Genomic DNA, 26,245 nt, shown 5'->3' on the forward strand with positions numbered 1-26,245 from the left:
CACCATGGAGGTGTAACTTTCCGATTTATCCCAATATTTTTGGGTGGGAAAAAATGTGACCTCTAACTCAAGGTTTGTATTAACAAATTCATTTTTGCAATCTTCTTTTGTAAATTTGATTATTATGTATTTCCACGAAACAAAACCTTCATGAGAGCTCAAGTAACTAGTGTGCACTAGATGGCATTGTCTATTCATGAGAGAATAAAGAGATCATGACATATTTTCTGTTAGACATTTTGTCATTGATGTTCAAGCTAGAGGATTACTCAAAGTAATATTGGATTGAGTTTGAAGTGCTTTTCGAGTTGCTGATTATTCATTGTATCTTCTCTTTTTGGTTAAGCTGCTTGGATTTGAACTTAAACTAGTTGGTTATCAGGTTGAGCAGCTTGAGCTACTTGGCTTCTTGCTTGAGTTGCTTGGTTACCTGCTTTAGCTGCCTGTGTGCCTAGTTGAGCTGGTTGGTTGTGTGCTTCAGCTGCTTGTGTAGTTTCTTCAGCTACTTGGTTGCCTATGTCAGCTGGCTTGTTGTCTACTTGTTTGTGCCAAGTGTCAAATCATTTGACATGTCATCTTTGTGTTGTCAAAGGAGCTATTGATACGTTTTTTTATTAAGCTGAACTTTAATTTTTGTGGATAGACCGATATATATATTGTTTACTCCTCAAGTGGGAGGACTAAATAAAGGCTACTGTTACAAAGCTTATATTATTGCTGCCTTTTTTCTTCGTGGGTTTTCACATGAATATTCATTGTCGTGTCTATTGAAGGTGTGTGTTGAAATACAGTGGTCTGAATTTGATATATCTTCTATATCCTTGAACGGCTTCAGTTTTTGGTGCTTAGCGACTTATTCTATAATCCTTCTATTCTATTTTGGGACAATGAGTTTTTTTTTAAAAGCGTTATTGTTGTGTGAAGTTGTGGGTTATAAAGATGTACAGGATACACGTTGGAGTCCAGCCACCATGTGCATTTGAGTTGGGCATTATTTATGAGTAATTAGCATTCATTAGATACTATTATCGAAATCAATACTTGAGTGAAGAGTTTTTAAAAACAATATATCATCTGCAGTGTGCGAAATATATAACGTAGGAATCAAGCGATATCAAAAGGTTACACAGCAGCACATCGAAGATTATTCTTGTAATCTTTTTGCTAGGCGTTTTGGGCTATATTATTAACCGTGTAAAGATAGATTGTTGTGGCACATGATTATTTTTTTTAAGTGGTGTAAGCTGCTAGAATCATACGAAGCCATCTTAAGGTTTTGATGAGGCTTTCAGCGTGAGAATATATACTCTGGAAGCTGCCATTATGCCTTTTGAGGAGTTTCGTGTAAAATTTGGAAGAAATTCCTTGTAGCAGTGTGTGTGGAGTCGTTTTTTTTTTTGAGAAACAGGAAAGTATGCCATTTTCTGTAGAAGACGAGTTGGAGATGTTTGAAAAAGGTTTTTGAAATGTTTTCTGAAGTATTACCTTCTGATGTGCACGGTTGTTTGTATAAAGGATATGTATTGATGCGTGAACACAATGAGGAGGGTTGGTTCATTTTTTTTGTTTTGGTGATGACTGGAGATAATGTTGCTGTTACAGTGACAAGTTATTGAGGAAGGAGATTAATTGAAGTGAATAGTTTTTAGTGTGTTGCTTTCAGGCTTTGCAAAATAATCAAATACTGTGATGTGAAGTTAGTCCAAAGTTTTAGGGGAGTTTTGAGTTAAAACTTTTGTTTTGAGTTTGTTTGTTCAATTAGAGGTTGGTGCCTCTGCATTTCTTTTAAGTTGGTGCTCTACTTGAGGTTGGTGCCTCAGTTGATCTAAGTTGGTGCTCTTTGTGTGAGTTGTAGTTCACTTAAGTAAATGGGTTGATGCCCTCTGCTTGAATGAAATTTTTGTGCCGTGGTTTTTTACCCAAAAGGGTTTTCCACGATCAATCTGGTGTGTGCATCTTTATGATTACTCTTTTCATGTTTTATATGATTTAAAGTTTTTAAAAGTTGAACAAATCCGCAATACTGATTCACTCCCCCCCCTCTCAGTAATACCTGTGTGCTCTTCATTTTCTTCTCCTATGCTGTTCTTTCTATTTGGGAAACATTTTTAACATTCATTTATCTCTTGAAACTAGAAATTGAAGCAATTCTTTGTTAGACTAACTCAAGTACTATTACAGATATTTCAAATGATAATGTTACTCAAAAAGAACTATAATTGAGCATTCAAAACCTGTCCCATGCTGGAGAAGTACTGAGAATAAAACGGAGCTTTTTATCAATCTTGTCTGAAACATCACGCTCTACTCTGGAAAACATATGTCTTAACCATTCACGAAAACCACCTCTTGACTCTTCCTTTAGTTGCATCCATTTATCATAGGATAACACTTCTTGATGCAAAGTAACCGATGGCAATGCCCTGTACACATTTAAAAAGCAGTGTGGGATTTAAAAATAGAATGAAATTGCATGTATAGTGCACCCAAAATTACTGTGATTTCAAACAACTCCATTCATATGGTCTATGCAAAAGTATGAATAATAATACAATGACTTGTGAACTTAGAAATTAGTCCAAAGGGTTGAGCTCAATTGATTAATCATTGTGATCTAAGTATATATACCCATATTCTAATCCCAAAAGTGAAACCTAATAATTGTGTTGCTCACAAGGAGCCAACATATTGGTCTCATTTGGAATCAGCTGCTCATAAAATCCATATTGGTACACTATCTTCAAATATATATAAAAAAGCTTAAAAAATATCCCCTCTTTTGTTGCATAAAGAATACAGACAATCAAGAAAAAGCACACGGATTCTATATAACATTGAAAGCTACTATAAAATGGATTAAATTTTAAACCATGATACTGAGCCAAAGGAAGGTGGATCATACCACAATCTCTTTACTGACTACGCAGCTCACTGTTTTCTTCTAAGCCCATAAGAATGAGTGGGAGATCAATCTTGGGCAAAAACATATTCAGAAATGATTTTCTTCCCAGATTGTGTTCCTCTTACAACCCAAGACAAACAATTTCTGAAATGGTATATGTTGTATATTCAAAACATGAGTGTATTACAGAAGAATGACAAAAATGAGCATTCAACCACCAAAGAAAACATCAACCTAATGTGGAATTCTAAGTGGTGACTCTTGGTCTTCCAATGTGGCTTCTACTGTTAATATCTAAGTTGCTATCTAATATTAATGCTTGTGAGGAGATAAATAATTTTACTGCTAACAAGGAGCTAACAAATTGGTCTCATTTGGAATCAGCTGCTCATAAGATCCATATTGGTAAACTATCTTCAAGTATATATAAAAAAGCTCTAAATATTGTTCTCACTTTTGTTGCAGAAAGAATACAGACAATCAAGAAAAAGCATATGGATTCTATATATTGTCAAAGGTGAGAATGTCATTAGCTATTAAGGAATTGCATAGCTGTGATTTATATCAAAGAGGTTAATACACAATCCAAAACAAATGTTGTTATAATGTCAACTGTGATTGTTATGATGCCAAAGCCATTGCAAGAAAGGTCTTTGATATATGGACAAGTTTGGAGACAGTTGTGGTCATGTATTCAATGGTTCTTTTGGCATCCTTTGTGGAATGAGTTCAAGTATGGCCGACTAAAAGACAATAAGACAAAATTCTTCAAAAAAAGAGCAGTGAAAGTGCAACAGATTGAAAGCGCAACAGATATAAGAAGGAGCAGATCTATTATAAAGACTGAACTTCCTTATGCAAGACAATCTTTATATTATCGATGGCAAAGAATAGTGATGCAAAAAAGAGATCAAAGGTACAGCAAACAAAGGAGATTTGACAAGGTCAATTCCAATATGCATAGCCGACTTAATCACGTAACTCACAGCCGACTTCATAAGAAGCATTGAACAGATCTTAACAGCCAATTCTGATATCTTAACATAGGGTAGATCAATGGCAGAGCCTCATATTGTGTTGTAATTAAGTTAAGAGACAAAGCAGTGACTGACCGAAGCGATCATGATAAGAAATCATTGATATATGTAAAGCTGCAAATTTTTATAAACATACATTAATTTATACCAGTGATTGAGTGGAAGATGAAGCTCTTCTATCAAAGGCAACGATTGTCTTTAGATTAGTTTTTGAGGATAATTTAATAGTGCTCAGAAAAGTAGTGATACATAAATATGCAGCAATCTACAAGTAAAGAACAGTGATTAGCAGCGATTAATAATAAGAAGTGGCAACTTGTTTGAGAAACAAAATGCAGCAATAAGTTAATATGTTTATATTAATAAACATTAATATATCATAATGATGCAGCAACAAGTTAATATGTTTATATTAATAAACATTAATATATCATAATGGCCGACTCAGTCAAAAAACACTGACATACTGTTAAGACAGTAGTTGCTCTCCAAATGATACGGTTCATTAAAGGAAATAGGAGTATTTTTGTTAAAGAATGTTTTCCCCTTAAAGATGCGATTAATAAGACTTTCCAAATGGTAAGCTACAATTATTATACATGAAAAGATGCAAAGTTTATCACACGAAAGAAAGTGATTAATATCCTAGACCGGTTCACAAGGAATAATAATTGGCAGTGATAATGCAAGTAAAAGTTTATAATCAAGAGGTGCGATTTTATAAAGAAATCCAATCCGAATTAATAAACAAAATGGCAACTTGTAATGTCCCTTGACATTAATCATTAAATTTAAATATTTAAATTTAAATATTTCTGTGTGGTCCCCTTTTTTTGGCACCACTGAATTTGAACTATTAAATGTATTTTTTTTTTCTTTTGCTTGGCCGACTTACCCTTTGGTGGTAGGGTCAAACTCGGTATTTATAGGGATCCAATTTCATTTTTCGTAAGCAGGTTGAATTTGGGGGATAATAGTCTGTCTGATCTGGAGCGTAGCTGCCTGATCAGAACTCTTAGCTGGTGCGTAGCTTTAGCTAAGCAAATCGCCTACTTGTTACTGCCTAATGTCATTTCGGTTACATGTGATGCATTGATTTGGTGCGAATTGTTATTGTGTTTCATTTCTGAGTTGGGTCGAGATTCTTTACAGTGGTATCAGAGCGCTTAAGACCTGCCAGCCTGTGGGCTACGGCTTATGCCCTTCAGCCAGGGGGACATCCGTGCCTTAGAGCGGGAAAGGAGGAAGTTTGATGCGGCTCAAGGAATAGGAGACAGAGGTAAGAAGATGGGGGATCAAGATCCGCAGGATAAATTGAACGACTTCATGAAGAAACAGGACCAGACCAACCAAGAATTGCTGAAGGCCATACAAACCCTCACAGCTACGGTTAACCACATTAAAGGTGGTTCCAGCAGTGCTGAAGAAAGCCGGCCAGAACATTCGAATGGAGGAGGACATAGCAGAACTATGCATGGGCATACTCACACCCAACCTAAGTTCTTGCCCAGTTCAGATGGACGACCAGAAGGAGAACAGTGCAGCTATGCCAATATTGTGCAGGAGTATTTGAACCTGAGCGCTGAAGCCCAAGCAGCCATTACCTTCGATCAGTTCTACAATGCCAGGCGTAGTGACGAAAGACAGCATCATGGAAACAGAGACCTCCAATATAAAATCAACAAACTCTCATTGCCAACTTTCAATGGATCCGGGAAGATGACAGCTCAATCGTGGATACAGAAGTTGGACACGTACTTTTCCCTCAGCCCCATGACTGAAGAAGAAGCTGTCAAATTCGCCATCCTACATTTGGAGGAGCTAGCACACAAATGGTGGCATCATGGCATTGTGACCCAAGGTTTTGGACAAGTTAAGTCATATGCAGAATTCACTCAGAAGTTAATAGAGAGGTTCGACAGGAAGGACCCAGAGGCATACTTTCAGGAGCTGACCAGGCTCAAGCAATTTGGCACAATAGATGAATATGTTTCAGAATTTCAAAGGCTCGCTGTGATGGTATCTGATGTCTCAGATAGAAGACTTACCTTCTTCTTCATCGAAGGGCTGTCTGATTCTCTCCGGGGCTTGGTACGAGCTTTGGAGCCAACCACCTTAGAAGATGCCATTCGAAAGGCCTTAAGCCTTGGGGATTCCACCAAGAAAGGGAAGATCACCATCAAAAATGCACCAGCAGAGCCGGCCAAGACACCCTTCCTTAAGACAAATCCCCCACCAAAGGCACCGCCTATGGATCTACAAGGACTGTCAAGGAATGAACTTCGCAGGAAGGGGTTGTGTTATTATTGCAAGGAGAAATGGAGCAATCAACATAAGTGCCAAGGGAGGGGTCAAGTTTATTACATCGAGGTGGTTCTTGATGATGAAAGTGAAGGGGGGGCCACTGAACAAGACAACATGGAGGAACAGCAAGATGAAGGCTCGTCTGAAGGCACTTTGGCAACATTATCTGGAACACCTCGCTTTCATTCTCTCTGAATGAGAGGGGTTCTGCAAGGACAAAAGGTGACCGTGCTAATCGATGGGGGAGCCACACACAACTTCATAGATAAGAAGACGGTGGCAAGGTTGCGTTTAGAGACAGAAAACTTTGAAGGATTTGATGTCCTAGCAGCGGGAGGGAACATCCTTCCATGCACAAAACGAATACCGCAAACAGAGCTGATTATGGAAGGCCATAGGGTGAAGGAAGACTTTTATGTCGTAGACATCAGTGATACAGATATAGTCCTCGGGGTGCAATGGCTCCACTCCTTAGGAGATCATACTACCAACTACCAAACTCTGGAGCTAAAATTCCAGCACGAGGGCAAGGAGGTTGTTCTCAAAGGGCTCTCGAGAAATGGTCCTATGATGGTGACAGCAAAAAGGATGGAACGGTCTTTTCGGCGGAATCAAGTCGCTTGGGCTGCGAAATGTTTAGTCACAAACACTAATGCTCTGAAGGAAGAGAGAACATTCCATAGTGATATACAGATGATTTTGGATAAGAGATGGAGGGTCTTTCAGGAAGTTCCAGCAGGTCTACCTCCTAATAGGGGGTTTCAGCATGTGATAGAGCTCGAAGAAGGGGCAAAACCTGTAATCACCACCCCATATCGCCATCCTCGGATGTACAAAGAAGAGATAGAGAAGGCTATAAAGGAATTATTGGATGTGGGACACATTCGCCCAAGCTCTAGCCCCTTTGCGTCATCTGTTGTCCTAGTCAAGAAGAAGGATGGGACATTTAGAATGTGTGTTGACTACAGGGCTCTAAACAAAAAAACAATTAAAAACAGTTATCCCATTCCTAGGATAGATGAGTTGATAGATGAGCTACATGGAGCAGTGTATTTCTCCAAAATTGATCTGCGTTTAGGCTACCATCAGATTAGGGTCAGGGCTGAGGACGCGCACAAGACAGCTTTCAGATGTCACTTTGGGCATTTCGAGTTCTTAGTGATGCCATTTGGGCTAACCAATGCCCCCGCTACTTTCCAATCATGCATGAATCAGGTATTCACCCTTCAATTACGGAAATTTGTGCTGGTTTTCTTTGATGACATCCTGATCTATAGCAAAACATGGAAGGATCATCTGAAGCACATAGAGGTGGTACTCGATATTCTAGAAAGGAACTCTTTCTACGCCAAGATGTCTAAGTGTGAGTTTGGGATGGCTAAGATTCTATATTTGGGTCATAAGATCAGTGCTCAAAGGGTTAGTGTGGACGAAGAAAAGATCCAGGCAATCCAGGAATGGGCCACCCCCAAGAATTTGACACAGCTAAGAGGGTTCGTGGGCCTTTGCAACTACTATAGGAGGTTTGTAAGGGGTTTTTCCCAACTTGCAGCACCCTTAACAAACTTAACAAAAAAAGGGGCTTTCAATTGGAATGACACAGCACAACAAGCATTCGATAAGCTCAAGGAAATAATGAGTTCATGTCCCATTTTAGCCATTCCAGATTTCTCTTCTCCTTTCTTGCTTGAGTGTGATGCTTCGGGAGAGGGCATCGAAGCCGTATTAATGCAGAACAAACACCCTATAGCATATGAAAGTAGGAAGCTCACCTGGACTGAAAGAGCATTCTCGATTTATGACAAAGAAATGTTGGCTATCATGCATGCTCTTGCCAAATTCAGGCAATACTTGGTCTGCGGGAAGTTCATGGTGAGGACAAACCATAACAGCTTGAAGTATTTCCTTAACCAACGAGATTTGAGTGACCGCCAACAGAGGTGGGTAAGCAAGCTACAAGCCTATGATTTTGATATCAAGTATGTAAAGGGTAAAAACAATATAGTGGCAGATGCTCTATCCAGGAGGCCTTATCTATGCATGGGCATACTCACACTCATCCTCTATAAGGAACGGGTCTACCTTGTGCCCTACTCTAAGGTCAAGAACAAAGTCATTCAAGCCTGCCATGATACCCCCCTCACTGGGCACCCGGGGTTCTACAAGACATACAAGCAGGTAAGGGAGCATTTTACTTGGAAGGGGTTGAAAAATGACGTTTTGCGGCATGTGAGGGAATGCGCAGTGTGCCAACAGAACAAGGTCGAACATATACCACCAGCTGGGCTTTTACAACCCCTGCCCATACCCAACCAAAAGTGGGAAAGCATCTCAATGGACTTCATCACAAGCCTACCCAAGGTAGGAGGTAAGGACTGCATTTACGTTGTGGTGGATAGACTTACGAAGTATGCCCATTTCTTTGCTATTTCTTCAGAATCCAAGGCACCCCAAGTTGCAGATCTATTTTTCAAAGAAGTTTTTAGGCTCCACGGGTTACCAAAAAACATAGTGAGCGACAGGGACAGCAGATTCATCAACCTATTTTGGCAAGAACTTTTCCGCTTGGTTTACATGGAGTTGACCCCTAGTACAAGCTACCACCCTCAAACTGATGGGCAATTTGAGATAGTCAACAAATGGATCAAAGGGTATTTAAGGAATTATGTGACAGGGCAGCAATCTGCATGGGTGAAATGGCTATACCTCGGAGAGTTTTGTTACAACACCACGCATCATATGTCTATCAGAATGACCCCTTTTAGAGCACTCTATGGATACGAGGCTACATCATTTATGGATCTCCTTCTCTCAGACAGCAGGGTACCCAGTGCAGGGGATATGATGCAGCAGAATGCAGATATTATGAGGTCATTAAAAGAAAATCTGCAACGTGCCCAGAATCAATAGAAATTGTATGCTGACCAAAGGAGGACTGATATTAATTAAATAAAAAAGTTATGAAAAGAGTGTTGAAGTTTATGTAGCTGCGAGAGAGTTCTTCTATTTGTGTTCTGTTCAAGCTCCGATTTCTTATGTGCGAAACTTCTCAAGGCATCTTCTTCATCTTTGTATTAGTGGTTGTCGTTTGTGTTTGTGTCCTGTGCTGGCACGAAAAAATGAGGCACCCCAAAAAATCTGAAATCAACCCAGAAAAGCTCTCGAAAAACCCACCAAGAATCTGGAATCAGAATGCAAATTCGACGACTCAAAAATCGAGGCACAAAAACGATGCACCCAGAAAAATCTGACGATGACCTAGTTGAGGTCTCGAAAAACCCACCAAGAATTTGCAACCAGAATAAAATTTCAACTTGAACTGAAGGGTCAAAACCCTAGTCGAAAATTGCAGAAACCTTAGGAAAATTTTCAATCTACAAAAAAAACCTCCAGGTTGTAGGCCCGAAAATTTCCAGAACCCTAAAAAAAAATGAACTGCTACCTGTTGTGACGTTTTTACACATCGCCCCATTGCAAATGGGGACCCATGTTTTTTGCTTTTTAGGGTTTGTTTTCTAGGTCTTTTAGGGTTTTGTCAGTTGGCCTTTGCATTTTTGAGTGCTGTCGGGGAGATCAATAGGATAGCAGGTCCTGTTGGAGTGAAGTCCTGATCCTGAAATTTGGCTAAGTCTGAAAGTCCTGATCTTGAAATTTGACTAAGTTTGGAAACTAAAAAACCTCAAAAAACTAGATTTTGCAATATAACTCCTGGAGGTCTGAAACCACTCTCAAACATCTTGAAAGTATATATGGAATATAACTTAAAGTATATATTCCATAAAAATTATCCTGTCGGAGAGTTCGAAAAGTCAAATTTCGCTCCTGTCCTTCACTGAGGATCCAGAGTGCATAGCGCTCCTGTCCCTCTCAGGAGGACCAAGGCAAAAGCGCTCATGTCCCTCTCCAAGGGACCAGGGCGAAAAGACTTATTTGAGCCATTCCTGGCCTTGTTTGGTCAAATTGAAACATCAAAGGCATAGTGAAGGACGAAATGAACATGATAAAGCATCCAGACTTGATCAAAAACGATGAAATGATGAAGTTTTTGCCCAGAAGGTCAAAAGTGCTCCTATCCCTCACTGAAGGACTAGAGCACTTTTCTTTATATGCACAATTTTAGACCTTTTTTGGACATTAACTTTTATTCATAGCATGAAGTAAGGTGAAATCTTCCCTAGCAAAGGAATTTCGAGGTGAAAAGTGAGACAATTTGGCTAAGAGTTGAAAAAGTGCTCCTGTCCCTCACTGAAGGACCGGAGCACTGAATTTCAAATTCGCACTATCTTTGCAAGGTTAAGGTGATTTTACGATTTGAAGAGGTCAAGGGAAGCATGTTTTGTCCATTGAATATAATTTAAGCGGTTCACAAAGGAGTAAATCAACCCAAATGACAAAAAGTGCTCCCATCCCTCACTGAAGGACCATGCCACTTTTTCAAGTTTCTCTTCTTTGTTTGGTATTTTATGGCAAAACTTGACTTGGATGGGAAGGACGAAGGATGTTTTATGCCTTGGACGCGATTGAACTTTTAAAAGAACAAAGAAATACACCAAGATGCAAAAAGTGCTCCCGTCCCTCTCCAAGGGACCAAAGCGATTTTACAAAAAGTGCTCCTGTCCCTCTCCAAGGGACCAGAGCGATTTTCCAAAAGGTGTGAATTTCCTACAAGGCCAAGGCAAGTTTGTGATTGAAATGAATGGAAGAGGACATGATTAGCCCATTGAAGATAATTTGGGAAGCTAGCAAAGGACGGATAAGCTTGAAATTGAAAAAGTGCTCCCGTCCCTCACCAAGGGACCAGGCAAAAAGTGCTCCCGTCCCTCACTGAAGGACCAGAGCACTTAACATGTTATCTAGCCTTTCTCACCAATTTTGGACAAATTGAGGCCAAGGCGCAAGTTTGAAAAAGTGTTTAAAATGCTTCGAGGTGGAATTGAGATGCGAGAGTTGCAAATTTTGACGACAATTGGCAAAAGTGCTCCCGTCCCTCACCAAGGGACCAGGGCGCAATTTCCAAATATGACCATTTACCTTGCATTTTGAAAGGATATTTTTATTACCAAGGCTCAAGATGGAGTGAAATGTGATATTCTACGCCTTGAGGGTAAATTGAAGATTAATGTGATCAAGAATTTGCACATGGACTCAAAAGTGCTCCCGTCCCTCACTAAAGGACCAGAGCGCTTTTTATGAAAACAACAAATTCCCTCCGAGATTATGCTAAGGCAAAGTTGTGTGAGATGGTAAGGATCCTTTAAAGCATGGTGAACGAAGGTTTGACTTCAAAAAATTGAGAATCCTAGCCTAAAAATGAAAAAGTGCTCCTGTCCCTCTCCAAGGGACCAGAGCACTTAACATGTGCATTCTTTATTTTTGCCATATCCCAACGTTGACATCCTCCAAATCGCATGAAATGCCAAAATCATTAACTTCGAAATATTTGAAAATTTTAAATTAAATTGGCATTTTAATAAGGCGCATGGCATTTAATAAATTAATTTTGAGCCTTAGAAAATCGAAATTTTAATTATAAAGGCATTTAAAATTAATTTTTATTAAATTAAAATTGAAAAAAGGAGCGCTTGAAGTATTATTTTTATCCATTTTATTAGGTCGGCCTCTTGTTTTTTTTTTGCAAATTTATTTATTTTTTGGCCTATTTTGCCAAGTCGGCCTATGGAGAGATGAAGTGGTGAGCGCCCTATATAGTAGGGGTGTTTTGAGCAATTTTAATCATTCATTCATTATTTCAAGTGCGATTTGAGGAGCAAGGAAGGAGGTGCGAAAGCTAGCCTATTTGGAGCGAATTATCTTAAGTGTTGAAGACGAAAGGCGGTGGAATTGATGCTTGAGAAGATTAAAGGAGGCGCATTTTGCTAAAGGAAGGACTTTGATCTATATTTCGCCTAGCCAAAATTCACCCTATTTTTGCATCATTTTTTAGAATTAATTCTCAAGTGGAGGTATGGCGAGATCATCCTAGTCCCAATGTTGAGAGTTTGAATTTTGAACTTCAAGTTTTTGAAAATTACATGGTTAATTAGGAAATGATAACTCAAGATTTATCATGAAGTTTCCTAATTAAAATCTTAAATCTTCCTTTTGAATCCTAATTTCTACACTTCAAGATATATTATTAATTGTGAAATGTTGTGTAGGTATCAAGATGGCGACTCCCAAGCTCAAATGATCTACAAGTCGGAAGACTCTCCTCAAGGAAAATCAAGCCAGATCAAGGACGGTCTTCTCCAAGAAGATCAAGCAAGGACAAGGGCGACCTCCTCCAGTCTAGCATCGACAAGGACGACCTTCTTTGATCCAGCATCGACAAGGATGGCTTTCTTCGAACTAACATCATCAAGGGCGACCTCTTCCAATCCAGCATTCCAAGACGAGGTACATCAACATCCTGCAAATCAGAGACAAAAGAAGTTAGAGCAAAGGGTTCGTTGAAGAAGCAGATAATTTCAGATGAGTTAATTAAAGCTAGCTTCTCAACAACATCAAATTGAATATCTACCAAGCTACAAGTGTCAGACGAGTTGGCATCCTAGTCATCACTCCTCCAGTCGGATTGGTCCACCTCAACAATGTCCAGATTCAATGTACCTAACTCATGGAAGGTGGCACAAACTTCTATGTACCTACCCCGGCTATCCATTGTTTGAATTTTCCAGAGAGGACATGTGTCCAAGCAATACAATTTTATCATTGGTCAAGCATTAAATGTTATGTAATGGTTGTAACAAACCCTAATTAGGGTTTTCATTATTGAATCTTGGCCGATCTCAAATTGATCTTAGCCATCGAATTGTATTGTGGGCACTATATAAGCCCCGACTCTTCATTTTGTAAAGAATAGATAGAAAGCAATAGAATAGAGTTAGTGAATAGAGAGTAGTTAGAAGGTGATTAGCTAGTTGATAGAATAGGAATTAGAGTATAGAGAGAAGGCAAAGATTGTTGCCAAGATGTTGTTGTAAAAGACTTGTAACTTCATTGAAGAAATGGTGAAATTTATGGGTCGATTCGACAATTTGCATGGTCTTTATACTTCTCATATTTGATTTCGTGTTATTAGATGAGTGGAAGAAATGTGCTTGACTGATGGTGGAATTCGTATATCCATACTACTAGCAGTTTGTTGATTGCAGACTTGCCTTGTGTAGTCAACTGGAATCATTTAGCTTAAGCTTAACTTCAATCGTCGCTTCTTCATTGATATGCATCAACCTGATGGTGTCTATGCCTGCAGTGATGATTTGAACATCATAAAGCTTTCCTTTGAAGATCGCCCTAACCTTGTGGAGATGGTCCTGGGATGTCAAAACAAGACTTAGTTAGAATTCCATCAAAGATCATTCATTGCTCTTACATTCTTAGTGTTAGGATTAGATCCTTTCCTCGCCCTCATCTTTTTTCTTTTTTTAAATCAAAGCTAGTAAGAGCCTGTCTTCCAACAATATTCAAAGCATATCAGACATTCAATCATCAAATGTAAGTTCCCTTGTGATTCCAGCAAATCACATCATACCACAGAGAGCTTATCCACATGTAGAGATCCTACAACGAAGAACCTTGGAGTCATCCTGATTGATCCTTTTCCACGATATCTTTAGCAATCAAAGGCTTTACTCAAGAGAGGATAAGGTACCCTTGGGTATTTTATTCTGTGTTTGATAGTGTACAAAATACACGTCAACACTACCCAGCACAAAGAAATTCGCCCACGAAGCAGAAACCCTCGAAATCCTCAAAAAGACATCAAAAAAGCAAAATCGTTTTTTTATAAAAAAACAATTAAAAAAAATCTGGAAAATATTCCAGAAAGAAGGTCATGAATTTTTATTAAAAAATTTGCCAAACTTTAAAGAATCCCATCCACCCGCTTTGATACCATGAAAAATAAATTGAATGAATGATTCAATAATCAGATAATGTATTCAACAATATATGAGCGTATATATAGAGATTACAAGACGACGTTCTAAATTAAGAACAAGTCGTTTAAAGTGAACTACTAAAAAGCTAAACACTAAATAAAGCTTAAAAGCTAATTAACTAAAAAGAAAAAGTTAAAAGCTAAATAAAGCTTAAAAGCTAATTAACTAAAAAGTTAAATGACCATTAAACAAGGAACTAAATATAGGTGACTAAAATATAATTAAATATTCTAATATTTTTCACCCTCAAGTGGAGGGTTTTCCTAGGATAAATTCTGAGTATCTTGTTTCAGTTTTCTATATTTTGGTTCAAGTTTTAACAAAGAGATGTCTTTTAGATAAAAAGCATAGTCTGAAGGTATATAAGGAAGATTCAAATTACTTGTGAATGATTAGTATGTTCCTCAATGTAATGCAGATTTGATAAGAAGAATATGAGAAGATAAGATTGCAGCTTTGATGAGAAGCATAAAGGAGTATTTGAAGATCAAGTTAAGAGGAAGTATTATACCATTAGTTGTAAAGAATAGGATCATCAATCATCCTTTAAAAGGTGGAAATTCGAATGCGGGGTCGGTGCCTCTAAATGATTGTGTCGGAAACGTTGTCATTGATGTCAGAGTGTGTGCGTTTTGTTCAAGGGAGATATATTGGAAATATAGTCATTGATGTCAAAGTAAGATTGTTGAAAATATTGTTAGTGATGACAAAGGTTGTTGATGTCAAAGTTTAGGAGATTGTTTGTTATATTACCTTCAATTGGAGGCCAACTCATGGAATTTTATTATTTTGAAAGAGGTGTAATTGGAGGTCGACTCATGGAGTTTTATTATTATGATTTAATTTTATAGGATCAATCTATGTGTTTCAAGTAATTAATTTTGGTGCCAAAGGGGGATATAAAAAGGTGAAGCATGTTTGTAAGTGTGGTGTGGTAGAAAATGTTTTATCATTCAAATACATGGCAAAGCAGATTTAATGCAGCGAAGATTTAATAAGCAGATTTTGTGAAGTGTGAAAGTGCACAAAAATGTTCATCATCCATTGAAGCAGCAACATCCAAAAGGTGAATTTTTCAGAAGAGGTTGATGCCTCCTAAAATAAGAGATTGATGTCTCTTGCTGAGTTGGTGCTCAGTTGTGGGGATTGGTGCCTGCAAATTTTGTAACTAGGGATTGGTGCCTCTAGTGGGTTGATGCCTGCAAATATTGTAAGATCAATTTTTATTTGTTGTGGCTGGATTTGGACAATAGATCCAAGCAGTCCCTTTCCACAGTTTTTCCCCCAAAAAATGTTTTCCATGTAAATGTTGTGTTTCCTAGTTGTTAGATCTTATGTGAGCTTTACTATGGTTATTAAATTTTAGTAAGTCAAAGATTGTCTTATACTCATTCAACCTCGCGACCCCCCAACCCCCCGCCTCCCCCATTGTCTTCCTCCCCCACTTCTTAGTATAAGTGTGTTCTCATCATTATGCCTACAGGAACACTCTTCGCATAGATATACGAGCATACACATTTTTGTAGACAGTTCAGTACTATTTTTTTTGAACTAAAGACATACGTACTCCCATTATTAAAAAGTAAGCATTGCCACTATCAACTTCTCATCCCTACAATGACTTTGGCATTATAACTTATTTAAAAAATGGTGACCTCCTAAACATAAATTTTCAACTGGAATTTAGATTGAAGGCAGGGAGTTGCTTTCCATCCTTGTACAGTTTTTCCATTTGCTCACAGTTCAACTTGTTTTATCTATTAATCAGACATCAAGTGTCTGGGATCTTGTGAATTGAATTTCAAGTATTATCCTTATTATTATCAGTTTTCATGGGTTCTTCTTTCATTAAAATATTCACATTTGTTTCTTGTAGTCTTGCTAGCATTCCAGTACATTTGGAAAATTGCATTTCTAATAATTGGATGAAAAAGTTTGTTGCCTATGGTTTATGATGATTAAGCATTCTGACAAAGTTTGCAGTGTCAAAAATATTATCTAATTTTCTAGCCTGTGAATGTTCAATACAAACATAATAGTTTAAATTTTGTTTAGTCTTATACCAAATTTCAAAATGTCCAAGAAATTGCTTTCTGTTTTTAATACTGTCCTTAACCTACATTGTGACGCATGCACCTTTGAATCCCTAATTTTCGGTAAATACCAATTTCTGAAATGTGTTAGGAGGCCTTCCAACATGTTTAAACCAAAACAAACTTATCAATTATGTGTGGACCTTAAGCTTGGCAACTGGTCTCTTGCCAAACGATTTTCAGTTGCCTTTAGTGTTCTCTTTCTCCACAAAAATACCCATTTGCTAACTTCGTTTTTCAATACTCTCTAGCAAGTGTATTCAACATAGTTATTCAATGAGAATGTAGTAGTGCAAATCAGCTTATTCTAGCAGTACCCACTAAAAATCAAAGATGTCAACGAATCTAGTTCAAATCTCAATCTATTATAAGTGTTCCACAGGGACGTGTTTCCCCCCTTTTGGGCCATGTCTCGGAGATGGGGATGTTTCCGGGATGGGGGGACAGAGACGCGACGTCTCGTGCCATCTTGCCACCGCCACTGGAGCTTCGCCAGAGACGGGGAAACGTCTTGGCGTCTCCAAGTTTCCTTGGGAGACGTATTGGCGTCTCCAAGTCTCCTTGGGAGACTCCCAAGCGTCTCTTGAGGGGTGAGGAGACTTGTAGGAGTCTCCCGTTCAAACACATCAAACTCAAAAAGCAATTGAAATCCTTTTTTTTTTTTTTTTTTGAGCGATTTGAGCATTTTGCCATTTTGTCTTTTGTAATGCTATCGCTATTTGTTACTCATTGTAATGATGTATCATGTAATCATCATTATAGACTTTGTGATATCAAATATTAATATGATATTTTAATAATAGAAATCTCCAATTTGACAATTTCATTTGTCAAATTTTATTTGGCATTCAAGAAATCTTTGTATTTAGATTTAATATTTCAAATTTTGCTATTTTGTAATTTTACTAATTTCCTATAATTCATTTGAAATGTAATTCTTATACTGTTATACTTATTTTTGCAACTAGTTTTTCAAGTACTATAAATATATGTATAATTATATCAGCACCACCACCCTGACACCCCCCCGCCGCCGTCCCCCCACCGTCCCCAAACTTAGGCCCTTTCTCCCCCCGTCCCAGAAACCCGTCCTTGCGTCCCCCCATCCCCAACGGCCATGGAACACTAAGTACAAAAATGGTATGGTAATGGAAAGCAAGATAGATCAAGAAATGAGTATATTTGGGAAGAAGCAATATATGATAACCTCTGAAAATTTTAATTTGAACTCAAATCTTTTACACTTTGTGAGGCCTATGTAGGATCCTTCAATTTTTACAAAAGCTTACAAAAAGCATGAGGCATTTTTTAAAAATACATTAAAAATGATACCTATTTACAACACAAATCATATAAACAATGAACACAATAATTTACCTGCAATCAGAATTAGCAAGAATGACTTTACAACTCAAATACCCTGCGGGTAGGATAACTCCTCTTCTTTCAAGATAAGATTCGAGAATAGCAGCTTGGATCCTTGTTTCCTCCACCTAACAATTTCACAGTAACCAAAAAAAAATCAATATCAAATCATCGTCAAGAGAAGCATTGAAAAAATCATCAATCAAAAAGCTAGGATATAGGACAAGGCAATTCTTCAAAATGTTATGAACCAATTAGAACCCTTTTTTATCATATATTTTTATGGCATGTGCATGTGTATGTTACTATGTTGTGTATGTGTATTCTAAACTACAATATCAAATCATCGTCAAGAGAAGCATTGAAAAAATCATCAATCAAAAAGCTAGGATATAGGACAAGGCAATTCTTCAAAATGTTATGAACCAATTAGAACCCTTTTCTATCATATATTTTTATGGCATGTTCATGTGTATGTTACTATGTTGTGTATGTGTATTATAAACTACAATGTGTCTCCAAATTCATATATTGCTTTATGTTGGCAAGTAATTCTAATTGGAAAATAAAAACCAGAAACAGTAAACTCACAAAGTAATGAGAAGATATCAAATGTAAGTGCATTAGTTTCTTACAAGATTAGGAATTTTTTCAAATTGGCCCTTTGAATTTCTCAGACTCCAACTGCCATCAGATGCTGCATCTAAGATTCCTGCAAAGTTCCTAATGGCAATGACTGATAGTTCTCTGCGTAAAATCAAAAGAGATACATTACACTAGTTTGAACCTGAGAATACAAACAGTGAGTAGAACAGATGATACTAATTTAGTTATTAGGCTGATAAATTCAGTACCTGTAAAGGCCTCCAACTTGCAGTCTATAATTTGCAAAGATATCATATCAGAAAGAGGAAACTACTGTTGCTGATGCATTCAGCATAGAAGTTATTGGTACATATTTATTCCAATCATGAATCAGAAGAACTTAGGACTTGGGGAATATGCATATGCCAACATTCTAGACTCTAGCTTGGAGGATATGCATCCAAAGATTCCAAACAAGCCCAGATAAAAAATAACACTACAGGTCGTATATTAAGATTCCCAATAAACTTAGATACTTACCAAAATTGCTTGCAAATATTATTGGCCTAACAGTCTATGTTGCACCAAGTATAAAAAATGGTTAACTGAATTTTTTTCAAAATGAGGATGTCTAGATCACTAAACTACAGAAACTTTGGGGTAGATTTCTCAAACAAAGAAAGCAAATGGTGAATAAGCAGATGCCAATAGATGGCACCAACTATTGGCAACAGTTTACAGGCAAACTCCAGCAAACACCATTCAAAACTTAAGGAATATTCTGGAAAGATGAAATGCAGTGCAGAGAACTTTCCAGAATCTCCTCAAAATTGCTGGCTATTATGGGAAACCTTTGGGTACTTCTAGTCTCCATTTGCAAACATCTGAAATTCTGAAACTGACCACCTTGAGAGGACATAGTCTAAAATGTGGGCTCTTGTAATACCCTCATTTTTAGCAAAAGTGATATGTGAACAATTAGCCTAGTTTCCAAGTTCTTCTGAAGGCTAAATTGGTGAACAAGGGGGATCTCCAAAGTTTTTGGAGAGCACGGGTTCAATCTTACGAAGTTGTTGGTAGTGAGCTCATTTGGCTTGGTAAGCCTAGTGATACTTTCAAAATCAATTTCTGACCTTTTGGGAGCTCTCCAAACTTGAGGAGCAAGCTATTTTTAGCCAGTCACCCAATTGCCTCTAATCATCGTCCCAAGTCTTCAGTGTCATGTTGGTATAATCAAAATTTGATTTCTGTCATTTCAAAGCTTTTCAGAACTTAGATTAATTAGACTTATTAACTTTTTAATTATTCCGTTAAGATGTCTAATGTTGAAAAATAATAAAGGGGGGAAAATTAGTTGTAATGTCCCCACTTTGGAATAGAATTTAATGGTAAATAATAATAACAAAATAAAAATTCAAAAGAATAAAAATAAAATTCAAATTCAAATATAAAAGAATATAATTAAATATTTAATTAAGTTAATGAATGGTCAAAAGAGATGGAATGAAAAGCTGTGAGTCCCTCAAACATGAGATATAAAAGGGAGAGAGAACCTCACTTGAGGAGGGGATAATTTGGGAATCAGAAGTGCAGATCTGATGGTGAAAGGTTGTGTCCCTTTCAAAGGGCAGAAATACTGAAGAGTTGCACTCTTTCAAAGGGTGCTAATGGTGAAAGGGCGTGTCTCTTGCTAAAGGGCATATATGATGAAGTGGTGTGACCTCCCCCTCACATTAAGAGATATAAAAGAAAGGAATCCAAAGCATCTAGTGGAAGTACCATCGATTAGATCAGATCAGAACTATTATTTAGTTACAGGAATTGGCAGCCTCCTTCCTAGTAGGGGGCATTACATTATTGTAATATCTTGTTAGAAAAATGTTTAGATGTGCTTTAAGGTGGACATCTAGGCTTGGGGGACTTTGCACATGAAAAATAATATTAATTCTCCTAAAAGGTTTTTGTGAGGGAAAAAATATTATTATATTTAAGAATTTGTTATTTCCCTCCAGAAAAGTTATAAAAGGAGGTTGAGGGCTCATTTGGGAGTTTAGACTTGGAAATGTTATTTGCTTTTGTCGTTGGAGATAATCTAAATTCTTCCAAAATTTATTAAAGATGAAAACCCTCTTGGAGTTGCTGGTTTCAAAGATGAAAACTGCCCTAGCTAGGTAGTGTGGTTTTTCATATATAAATCATCATTGTGCTATAAATTGAAGCTTCAAGTTTGTGGTTGCAAATATGGAGGTTTTTAATGTTCTTTGAAGAGCAGATTTTCAATTTGTTTGTGAAGAGTTTGTAAGGGCGACTTCAAGGAATCTACTTGCTGGTTGTACCATTCAATTCTGATAGGTTGTACCACCCTTTGCAAGTTGTACACCTCATGCTTGGCCGTACAACTCCACTTACAGGTATAAGGGTTTATTTTTTAGTATAATATTTGTTGTTTAATGCCAAAATGAATGTCATAGCAGGTCATACTGGTTGGAGAGTGTTGAAGCAATCATGAAACAGCCATACATTTTCTCCTTGCTAGGTTGCACATCCTATGAGGGCATTGGAAGTGTAGTATCAAGTGTCTTGTTTTGAGGGCACAATTCTCCTTGCTTGGGATGACTTAGGCATTGTTTCAAGGTTCCATGTCATTCTGGAGATGTGAAGTGATCACATGATGAGTTTGGTTAGTGCCCATGCTCACTGCATCTACTGTACCAGCAGTACTAATGCCCTGTTTCAGACTTGTTTATGTCTGAGTTATCTTTTAGTCTGACATATCTTTCATGTTATAATGTTTGGGGTGTGTTTACAGTGATTTTGGAGTGCATCATAGTTGTAGTTCCAGTTTGGGCGTGAGTTAGACTTCTAATCAGTGTTCCAGAGTGATAGCAGCATGTATGCCAGTCTGATTTGACACTAGGACAGCAGCAAACAAGTGTATTCAGACCTTCTCTTGTTGAATTGATCATTTCTTGTCAGGTTCTTGGTTTTATTGAATAACCAAGTAATTCAGTTCATATTTGGCGGTTTTAAAGCAGTTGTATTATACCAGCACTTTATATCAGCAATGCGTTTATATGGCATATGGACTAATCTTGTAATCCTTCGGATGGTCATATTGCCGAAAGCTATTATTTCTATGCATTTTATGTTGTAAACACTGGATAATAGTACCACGAACGGGTTTAAACTTGTTGTTGCTGATGTACTTACCCCACTGAATAAGTGGAAGTGTCCCTTTGTTTCCCACTGAACAAATGGAGGATTTGTATTTGCTTACCACTGGATAAGTAGAAGATGCTCGTTTCATTTTCAGTATTACATATGCACTCCACTGAATAATTGGTATTGGCTGGCTTGGCGTTTAGTGCCTTACTTTCAAATGCTGTAATTTGATTTGATATGTAGATCTTTTCATGCAGGAGCATCCTGCCTGCCCATGCCAGAATGAGTGCTATTTTTTGGGGAATGACCAAATGCAGTTTATAATTAGCACGTGTTTATAAATGGGGAAATTGAAGCAACGCAAGAGGGAGTAGTGGTTAAGAGAATAAACAACCACAGAGCCTACGTGGAAGAGAAATGAATGGAGGAGCCAAGAAATATTTTAAAAAATCAGAATTGAATAAGCACGTAGCAAGGTGGCATCGATCGTGGCTGCACAGTGGAAAAAATGGCCAAGTGTGTGGGCTGCGTGTGTGTATGGGCAGTGACCCGAAAGAGTGGTGAGTTGATTCTGCAGAGGAAGGAAGAATGGGCTGCGCAGCATATATAAAGGAAGACCACAATGGTAAATGGGCGGAGCATGTGGGTCTCTGCCGAGAAGAGAGGTTGAGGGTAGAAGTGGCCAAGGAAAGGTGAGCAGAGGGCTGCATTGTGTGAGAAGTATCGGCCCCGTAGGAGAGACGTGGGTACGCTCTGAGTGTATGGAAAGCGTGGAAAGAGAAAACAGAGGCTGTATAAGAAATATAGGGAGCAGCAATTAAATAAAGACAAAACTCTGTAAAAGGGAGTGGTATGGGAAGAAGAGGATGATGAACGGAACAACACCCGAGCAATGGAAATTGCCTTTGGGTAAGGTATGGAGAATTGCAGAGATATGTGAGTGAGGCAAGTTGTTGAGAGGCCAGCAAATAGGCAATTTTGTATATGGTATTGTTGTTATGTTTTCGGAATTTGATTAAATGATGAGTAGATTTCTGTAAGTGTGAATCCAAAATAGAGAGCAGAGAGTCTCTGCATGTGTGTGTTTTATGTTATGAGTTTTGAACTGCAGCAGAAGGAGTTTTTGGCAATTTTTTCTTATTGCATCATCTTTTCATCATATGCTCTCACCTTGCCCATAACCGGAACTGGGTGATCAGAAAGTGAAAAGGGTATTGCATTGTAATTTCACTTTCAGTTGATGTGATTTCAAAAAAGAAAATAATTTAAGGTGGTTATTAAAGCTCTAGCTGGGAGGAGGTTGCAAAACAAAAGTAAAATCCCAGTTATTTGAACTGGAGTCAAAAATGAAAAAAATGAGGTCAGCTTGCATTGGAGAAACCTTCAACTCTGAGATCTACACAGACTATTGTGTTTGTGTTTTAGTTGAGTTGAATATGTATCAGTTGAAGTAGATAAGGATAAAGATACGAACGTCGGAAGTGGTCTCCAACAAACATGCAGCAAAGTTGTGGTGCAATAATTATGGGTAAAATGGAGAGTGACCAGCCTTTAATAAGAATTCCCTCCAAACTTACCACACAATGAATCTAAGGCCGCTTAAAACCTCTCTTGACAATTGCCAAACGGATTACCCACAAAATAAGAATTGATTAATATAAAAGCGATACGAAATACCTCTTTGTGAGCAGAACGATATCAATGCTCTGACGAGTCCCACTTCCTTCATCTGGAATTCTCAACGCATAAAACACTCTCCCGCCATACAGTTTCTCCAGCCTGAATTCAAACGCAATAGAACATAAACATCTACAACCAATTCAAAACCTAGTAACCTAACATGAAAATTTAATAATTAGAAGATGATGAAAGAAATTAATGACCTGCTGCCCACCATGAATTTCAACTCTTGTCCAGATTCTTCTTCCGATATGAGGAATCTCACAAATTTATAAATTAGTACCCCACAGATGATCAACTGCCACATTTTATCCTGTCTGCGCTTCTTGCAATTGAATTTAATTCCAGGCTACTTGACAAGGAAAACAGATAAATGAATCCACCCCTCCTAATCCCTTCGTAATGAAGTTAACCGTCTCCCCTCCCCAACCAATCGGTCTTCCCAGTACCAATGAAGTCAAATTGTCTGTGGCACGAAGAAATTTTATTGAATTATGAAGGAGAGAGCTAGTGCGGTTTCGATGGCAACCTCATTCAGAAGGGAAAAGTTTTTAAGTTTATATGAGTAATATAAAAAGATTACAGAATAGTTTAGTTTCGATGGCAGTAAAAAATGTTACACAACAAATAAAAATTGGACAGATGATACAACATATATTTCTATCCGATGATCGCAACAATAATCAATCAGTATATATCATATAATCGAATCACAATGAGCAAAAATAATAGGTTCACAAACTAATTACAAAGGAGAATTAAAACATTATTGAACGAACAATTAAAAAGTTTCAATTATATGAGCAAGAATGGAAGTGTTAGGCAAGTCACAAGTATTAAAATTTTCATTATTTGGAAATAACTAGGCAAATCTAACAGTTTCACATCAACAAAGTTATTCTTGATTGTTGAAACATTATGAGGTCACACCATCCCACGCAAAGTTATCCTTGATCGTTGAAACATTATGAGGTCACACCATCCCACGCATGCTTAAGAGGGGTCAATCTCACACTACTTTTTGTCCTATAAGATATGACAATAGTTGTAGGCATTCGAACAATGGTGTCACTCATCAATAATCTTATAACATCTTATAGCATGTAAAAGTAGCCTAATCATATACATAGAATAGTTGAGCACTTGTAAAAAAAACATAACATTTTTAAGAAAGACCCTATGAGGGATTTGCACACATGTCTCTTCAAGATAAACATATACGTTGTATGGAATCCCTCAATATTTTGGAGTTGCAAGAGGATGAGTAGTATTAATCAAGTTGACATTAGCTCACAATTATGTTTGAAGTGTAGATGAGATGATAGCCATATGAAGAGTCAGATTAAGCTTATCAACTAAATCTCAATTTAATTATGCTATAAAGTACTCGAGAACACTACCAATAATGGACTTCCATAAAAACTTGAGAATAACATGCTTGCAAGTGTGGATGATAAGATTGTGAAATGTGGAGGATCCCAAGCAATAAAATTTCCAAGTCCAAGTGTAAGGGAAAAGAATGGGGAAAGAAAATAAGAGGGAGAGCTAGAGGTTTATAGTATACAAGCAAAATCAAAAGGCATGTTTGATGGATTGTGATTTATTGCAAAATAAAATGTATTCTTGTTTCTCAACTTTATGATTTGTATTATAAATATCACATGCCACATATCTTCCTTCTATTTCATGTGTCACAATCACTCTCATCATAACTCTCAATCTGATCACTTCTTTAACATCGATTCTCCTTCGACATTAGTGACATTCTTGCCCATATACCTTTGACATCAATGACAATATTTCCAACATACATGAATGGAGAAGAGGTAGGAAGTAGTAGAAGTCGTTAATAAAGAGACATAGGCCAAGTTATAGTAACAAAGTACAAAAAATGCACGAGTCTTTGTATAGAACTAAGGGAAGAACCCTTACAACAAGCACAAAAGTGCCTTTTATTCATTTATTGGGTGCAAAAGGAAGATAAGGCATGTAAATGCATAAGAAAATCTAGTTGCTCATAAAACTAATCATATGCAAACATGTGTACTTCAAATTTTCAGCTTGGCATGTGAGAAATTTTTTTTGACACTATAGCCATACCCCAACCATTGATGAATCCATGAAAGATTTGCAAAAACCCCCACAAAATCTATTGCAAAAAATCACAAACAAGGATGGCTTGTTGGCAACAACAATGAGGGAAAACTGAGAGGGGGGTTGAATTAGTTTTCATTGGATTAAACAAATTAAGCACAATCTCAAATCTGATCAACTATAGCAAGAATAAAGATAAACACAATAACATCAATACACATAACACCAAGACTTTTTTACGTGGAAAACCTAGTTAAGGAAAAAACCATGGTGGGATCCTACCCACAATAAGATGATACTCTACAGTAGTATGTGTAAATATTACAATAGGGAATGCACATGCATTCAAGCACATTGCCTAGAGGTTGCTACTCAAAATATAATGACCCGAAATGTTACAACCCTCGGGGAAGGTTCACTACCTTACAATAACACTTAGACTACAATCCAGTTTAGATGAACTGAAAGAATAACATCTCCAACTTCTTCCCCAACTTCTTCCCCCAAAAGAAAGCTCCATCGGTAGTGCTCTTTCGGTCATCAACATCACTTGCCCAATCAACATCAGTATAAGCACATAACATGAAATCATCTTTCTTTGGATACCACAAACCATAACCAATAGTCCCCTTCAAATATTTGAAAATCCTCTTCACAACAATAACATTACTCTCTTTGGGATCAGCTTGAAATCTTGCACAAAGACAAATAGCATGCATAATATCCGGTCTAGTCTGAGTCAAGTACAATAGTCCACCAATCATAGATCTATATAAGGTCTGATTAACTTTTGGAGATTCATCTTGCTTAGTCAACTTGCACCCAGTCACCATAGGAGTTCCAATAGGTTTGGAGTCATCTAACCCAAACTTCTTCAACAGTTGCTTCACATACTTAGATTGAGAAATGAAAATACCTTTAACAATTTGTGCAATATGCAATCCTAAGAAGAATTTCATCTCCCTATCATAAACGTCTCAAACTGTTTTTGCATATCATCAACAGACTTCATAATTTCATCAACAAATAATTCAACAATCAAAATGTTATCATTATCAATCTCAAAGTATAAATTACTGT

At 37.5% G+C, this 26,245-nt stretch overlaps 1 protein-coding gene across 1 annotated transcript in view; it reads right to left on the reverse strand.

Moving 5' to 3' along the window:
- LOC131033275 (uncharacterized) overlaps positions 1 to 23,691 on the reverse strand; it is a 40,616-nt gene extending 16,925 nt beyond the window's left edge. Inside the window, exons 1-5 of the mRNA XM_057964449.2 lie at positions 23,275 to 23,691; positions 23,069 to 23,170; positions 18,280 to 18,391; positions 17,657 to 17,772; positions 2,235 to 2,423 (exon numbers count right to left, since the gene is read on the reverse strand). Of these exons, the coding sequence (XP_057820432.2) occupies positions 2,235 to 2,423; positions 17,657 to 17,772; positions 18,280 to 18,391; positions 23,069 to 23,170; positions 23,275 to 23,378 (623 nt within the window). The 5' untranslated portion in view covers positions 23,379 to 23,691. The remainder of the gene's footprint in view (positions 1 to 2,234; positions 2,424 to 17,656; positions 17,773 to 18,279; positions 18,392 to 23,068; positions 23,171 to 23,274) is intronic.
- Positions 23,692 to 26,245: the final 2,554 nt, after the last annotated feature.

Source organism: Cryptomeria japonica, chromosome 10 (assembly GCF_030272615.1).
Source record: "Cryptomeria japonica chromosome 10, Sugi_1.0, whole genome shotgun sequence".
Taxonomy (NCBI): Eukaryota; Viridiplantae; Streptophyta; class Pinopsida; order Cupressales; family Cupressaceae; genus Cryptomeria; species Cryptomeria japonica.